General features: G+C 41.2%; 1 protein-coding gene across 1 annotated transcript; it reads left to right on the top strand.

Annotated features, from left to right (window-relative positions):
* The first annotated feature begins 143 nt into the window (after positions 1 to 143).
* On the top strand, positions 144 to 1,416 carry ARL4A (ADP-ribosylation factor-like 4A). The gene has a single exon (XM_010087506.1). It carries the CDS (start codon positions 144 to 146, stop codon positions 744 to 746), a length of 603 nt encoding a protein of 200 aa, XP_010085808.1. The 3' UTR covers positions 747 to 1,416.
* Positions 1,417 to 6,027: the final 4,611 nt, after the last annotated feature.

The raw sequence follows: 6,027 nt of genomic DNA, 5'->3' as shown, positions 1-6,027 counted from the left end.
CGGCCGCGAAAGCCCGGCCGAGGTGGAGAGAGGGGGTCAGCCGTGGGCTAACGCCGGTTGTGTCGTTGGCAGGATCCGAGCCTAGCGCAGCGGTGAGCGTAGCCGTGGGAGCCGGCCTTCCGCTGTCACCTTCCCTTCTGGCAATGGGGAATGGACTCTCGGACCAAACGCCGATCCTCTCCAGCCTGCCTTCTTTCCAGAGTTTCCACATTGTCATCTTGGGACTGGATTGTGCTGGAAAGACGACCGTTCTCTACAGACTGCAGTTCAATGAGTTCGTCAACACTGTCCCCACTAAAGGATTTAATACGGAGAAAATCAAAGTGACGCTGGGCAACTCAAAAACAGTCACTTTCCACTTCTGGGATGTGGGCGGCCAGGAGAAGCTAAGGCCGCTGTGGAAGTCGTACACGAGGTGCACCGATGGCATCGTGTTTGTGGTGGACTCTGTCGATGTTGAGAGAATGGAGGAGGCCAAAACAGAACTTCATAAAATTACTAGGATATCTGAAAATCAAGGAGTGCCTGTCCTTATCATTGCTAACAAGCAGGACTTGAGAAACTCTCTCTCCCTTTCTGAAATAGAGAAAATGTTAGCAATGAGTGAGCTGAGTTCCTCGACTCCCTGGCATTTGCAGCCTACCTGTGCAATCATTGGAGATGGACTCAAAGAGGGACTGGAGAAACTACATGATATGATAATTAAGCGAAGGAAAATGTTGAGGCAGCAGAAAAAGAAGAGATGAGTTCTATTTTGACCTTTCTATTTTAGAGTAGTTACGTGGTCAAAATTTGACATAAGACAGCTTCCAAACCCAGGCCTGCTTGTTTGGATGCTGTTAAGCTTAGTTACGTTAAACAGTCAGTTGCACAACCTTGCTGTGTGTAAGGCTGCGCAGTTACGGAACTTTTTTTTTTTACTAGTCTCTTCTGAGTTTTATGGCTCTGCATTATTTCGGAAGGCCTAACAGATGATGTAATACTATCAGGAAATGGATGGGTGGGTATATGTGACATGGATGTCTAAATAGCCAAATAAAATGAGGGGGTTCTGCTTAGTGTTGTATTCATATGTTTGAGGGTGCCCTCTGCAAGCAATTTGCATTGAAGGTGTTCTGTGTTTTTAAACTTCTAATGCTCGTAAGTGGAGTGTTTAGGTGAACATTATACAGCTTTAAAAACATGTATGAAGCTAGTAACCCATTATTTTGAGAGGCTGGGTTTTTATCTTGTTTGGGGATTTGTAGGAAAGCTTGGCTACATGTGTAGTTTTTTTTTTAATTTGGCACTTTTTGAAATTGAATCATGTTCAGTTCAAATACTTGAAAAAGTGCTGTAGATTCTTCAACTGGTAAAAGAAAGATATTTTGATAAGTAAAAAATGTAAACAACACGCTGGAGCATGGAAAAGGGGTTTCCCAACATATAGCATGTTTTTGGTATGTGAAGTTTTTATTAGAAGCAGCCATTCATCGTTACACAGTGCTAATCAGGTTTAAACTGTTATTCAAAATTAGTAATTTATTTCTGAATGACGAGTATTATGCCCCTCCTATTATCAAGTTAAAAGTACATTAATTGCAGTAAAGGAGCTGTAAAGAACAACTCTGGCTGTTGTGGTTCTAACCAGTGCAGTGTTCTTTACTGTACTGGTGACTTTCCTGGCAATAAAACAAAGTTATAATGAACTAAAGATGGAGTTAAAATTAGCAGAGCACATCTTGTATTTCCCCAAAATACCCTATTTTATTAAAGTGGTATTGCCATGTCACTTTCAATGTATGCTTTTTTTTATTGTGACTCTTAAAGCATTTTGTGGTTAGGAATGTAATAATGCTTTATACACTCAAAACATTTGACACTACCAGGGGAGGGGGGGAGGGAGGGGAGAGTGGGGGAAGAAGATTTTCAAGATGGGCCTGTGTTCTGCTTTAATTATGCTTTAAGCTTTTCTTGTTTACAGAGTGTGCAAACAGTGTTAACTGGGCAGGATAGTGCTTGACGGAAAAGGGAGGGTAGTTTTTGTTACTGGTACAGAGCTTCAAGTGACTCTTTAGATACTGGGCTAGCAATTAAAAGGGCTAAAACGGAGCATGGATTTTTAAGATTAACTTTAGTGGTGCTGTAAAAATTCATCAGAATGTTAGATGCTCTTTAAACTTTTGTTGGAAATACTCGATAAAAACAAAGTAAAAAAATAAAAAAGCTAAATCTATTTCCTCCTTTTACTCAACCAGCAAAGTAACACATTTTTCTTACCTGCTGCCATGTATCAGGAGGATGACAGCTGCAAACCTGAATGTCACTCAATGTAACTTAGATGCATTTAAAAAAAAAAAATCAAACTTTTTAACCAGCAGCTGTTTGTCCAGGAGATAACCAAAAAATGCACTTTAGTGTCTTCAATAACTGAAAGTGACAGCTGTTTTTTATTACATTTTGGTCCTTTTTGAATAAACTGAAGTAGCTTCCGGTGGAGCTTTTGTATGTTGGTTATATATGTACCTGCACTGGTGACATTGTAAGTCACTTACTCAAGTAATGTCTATATTTATAGAAATGTGGATGACTTCTTAAACCTCAATAAACAATTCAAAACAAGCCTGCAGAGAGAAGGCGTCTGACTTCTTGTACTGCAGTGGTACAGTCTCATCAACCTCTGTGCACATGTTGATTCTAATAAGAGTAGAACTATTTCTGTTTGAAAACCAAAGTCTTATAAATGTGGTGAGGATCATAAATGTCACGGCGTTACAAATTGCATGTATCTTATTAAGAACTTTAAGTCAATGGCATGTCTGTATATTCATAGAAGAAATATTAACTGCAGTGACTCCTTTCTGAAGTGATGGATCTTGCATAATTTGAAAAATATTTTATATAGCTGAACCTGTTTTATGTTACGTGCAATGTGTAATAGGCAATGTTGGGCATTTATCACATGTACTTGCAGGTGGTACTTAATTTATTATCTTCAGGCTCATGCATCGGAAGCTGTCTGAGGGATTCACATGTACTTAAGCCTTGGATGAATTTCCTTCTTGGATTTTATGGTAGTGGGCAGAATGTGGCAAGAGATATGGAAGCTTCTAATTAGTTTTAGGACCCAAACATAGATGAAACAAAACTTGTTTAGAAGCCTGCAAATCAAGAATATCTGAACCTCTCTCAAACACCTGGTATTTTAATTTCTGTGTATGTAACTGATGGCACATCAAAATGTAGGTTACTGACAGTCAGACTTGAGAAAAAGCTGTTAGTGATGTTGAGCCCTACAAGTTTGGGGTGTAATTGATATAACCTGGGTAACATTTTTCTTCCTATCAGGTGCACAGTAGTACTAGGCTAAGGAAGGTGAGATGACAGGCTGGCTCTTTATACCCCGTAAAAAAACTGTACAATACCAAATAATGACAACTTCATTTTGAGTATTAATTAGGATTCTATTGTTGAAAAGGCATCCTGCTAGAAAAAGTCAACCGTGTTTTGTTCTGCATATTAAACATGCTAGTGTTTATCTGGTGACAGTGTCCCTAAATTCTTCCATGTATAAAAACATCAGTGAATAATTTTAAATACCAAGACATGACTGATCTGTACTCTAACACTCTGGAGGAAGAAAAGAGAGGAAGTGGAGAGTAGTGTTTCTAAAATGTCACGGTTGTTACCATGTGATATTTAATATTGACTTGGAAGGAGAAAATTGAGTGGGGGATGAGCTTTACATCCAAGCTATACCTTTATCTGTACTAGAACTGTTTTGCTGGAATATTATAGTAACTGCTCTGAGTAAAATGTACCAATGTAGTTGTACCTCCAAAACTGTGTTTTGTATTGCTGTGACAAAGTCTTCAACCATGAAGAAGATGGTGATTGCAGTAGAGCATTTGGTATCTTAGCTGATTGATCTGACGTAGTTCTGTCAGCCTGGGATCACTCTCTTCTGCACGATGGATTGATAGTTCTGGCCTAAATACTGCTATATGTAAGAAAATCTTTAGAGGAGCTGAATAAGCAGGTGTAATTTTGTTCCAACGCTGGGGTTATGCAACTTAACTAGTAAAATAATTTTTTCTAAAAGGGGCTACAAATGACACTGTTCTTCAAGGTACTAGGTGAGTTAAATATATTAAACTGCTTCTACTTTAAGGAGGTATGGAATTGCATTTAAATAGTGCAGGGCTGTTAAACAAAACACAAGGTCTTGTATCCTTATCGCTGTTGTCTTAGCTTATAAAAGTTGGTATGGTGTTGCCTCAGCTGTTTATGCAAGTGCAGTTGTTTAAAGTTAACCAGCCTTCAGGATCTGGTCTCTGGTTTCTAGCTGCGTAGCTGTGTGTTAGCTTCCTTCTGAACATTTCAGCTAGAGAAGGTACTGTACGTGGTGAGGCTCCAAGTTCTTGACATCGCTTTCCAGTTACGTTGCACTGAATGTACATTTACATTTGAAAAAAAAAATATTGGTTTTCAATCAGGTGATAGGTGAAACCTTCTTTTCAAATTTTCATGTTATACTGGGACACGATCGATCCTTTGTGTAGAAAGCAGTACCCACAGCCAGCCCAGGGTTTCCAGCCTGACTTACAGACGTGCTTCTGTACAACCTTACACAGCACTTGGGTCCCGCAGAAGTTTATTACCTGCAGTGGTCATGGAGCAGTGAGGAGCTGTGAGCAGTCGGTGGGCTGGGGGCTAGCAAGCCCTTCTGGACCCCAGCAGGTCTGCGGGAAGGCAGGTCTGCCTTCCTGGGGGGGTTATCTGCATCTTGGGTCATTTGTTTACAGAGAGCAGGGTGTTAATTAGTGTCTGGCTGAAACTTTTTGTTGAGAGGAGGGTGTCATTCTTGGCATTGGAGGAGAATTTAGATAACTGCATTGGTACTACAAAGAAGGACAGGGTAAGGCAGAGCGTGGAAAATGTGGGCAATCTGGATACACTATATATAGAGCACCGACCCTAGCACGCAGTCTTGATTCAGCTGTGCGGATCGCAGTGCATGAAGGCTAGTAAACATGTACTCATAATGCAACCTTCCTTTAACGTCTTTGGAGAGAGAAATCTGGGCATTAATTGGTGCTTTTTGGATCAGTATTTTCACTTCACTGGTGGGTGACTCATCTTTTGAGAGGGTCACGGTTTACAGCCCAGCTCTGGCAGCCCATAGCTGTGTGTCCCTGAGCCAAAAGGACTCCTGTTGCTGCAGGAAGGGATGTGCAGGGAGCTGGGAATGGGCATAGGCTCCTGTTTGTTTTGTCTGTGGAATGAGGATTTTTTTTTTTTGTTTAATCCTGACTGACATAGGTACGTGAAGGCCTGCCCCTCTGTGATTATTTTTAGGAGCAGTACAAGACTGCAGAGCTGTGCGGATAAACTCTTGCGTGTGTTTTTAAACAGAAGGGAAACAAGCAGCCTGACTTCGGAGCAGGGTGACACCCGGGGTTACCACATGGGCTCCCACGGCCATTTTGCCCATCTCGGGACAAAATAAAGGGGCGATACACAGCTGGCAGCTTGCCCTTCTTTAAAGCAGTCAGTTTTCTTAAACCAGCTGTAAAGAGGCAAAAAATGTTTCCAAAACCTAGCTGAAAAAAATCCCAAGCAGCAAATTAAGGACTTGAATTTCCTCCCATCAGTGCCCGGTGTCACTGTCGCTGGCTGTGAGTGAACCCAGTGCGGCACCTGTGCGGGGGCCAGGCTGTTCACATACCGATTTTATCCAAACACAAGCCCAAAATCTAAAGACAGTGCTTCCAGGCTCAATACCTGCTTGCAAACAGCTCAGGAAGGTAAGAGATTATAATCCTCGAGCTGTGGAGATTACGATTTCTTAGTTGCAGCTGTATTTACACAGCTGCTCCACCAGAATTGAGAGCTAAAGATGACAGAATAATTAGAAAGGAGAAGGTCAAGTACAGTTGTTGGCAGTGGGGTGTGTGGAGGGAGAGAGGGTTTGAAACTGTGGGCTTTCCTAGCTTTTCAAGACACATTGCGCCCTAAGGGAAATAGATATGCTTTTAGGCTGTTTAA

This window comes from Pterocles gutturalis, unplaced genomic scaffold (genome assembly GCF_000699245.1).
Source record: "Pterocles gutturalis isolate BGI_N339 unplaced genomic scaffold, ASM69924v1 scaffold13971, whole genome shotgun sequence".
Lineage (NCBI taxonomy): Eukaryota > Metazoa > Chordata > Aves > Pterocliformes > Pteroclidae > Pterocles > Pterocles gutturalis.
This window is presented reverse-complemented; position numbering and strand designations above follow the sequence as displayed.

What these genes read in the sequence shown, in the direction of transcription:
- ARL4A (XM_010087506.1), top strand. Translation starts at nt 144, where the DNA reads ATGGGGAATGGACTCTCGGACCAAACGCCGATCCTCTCCAGCCTGCCT.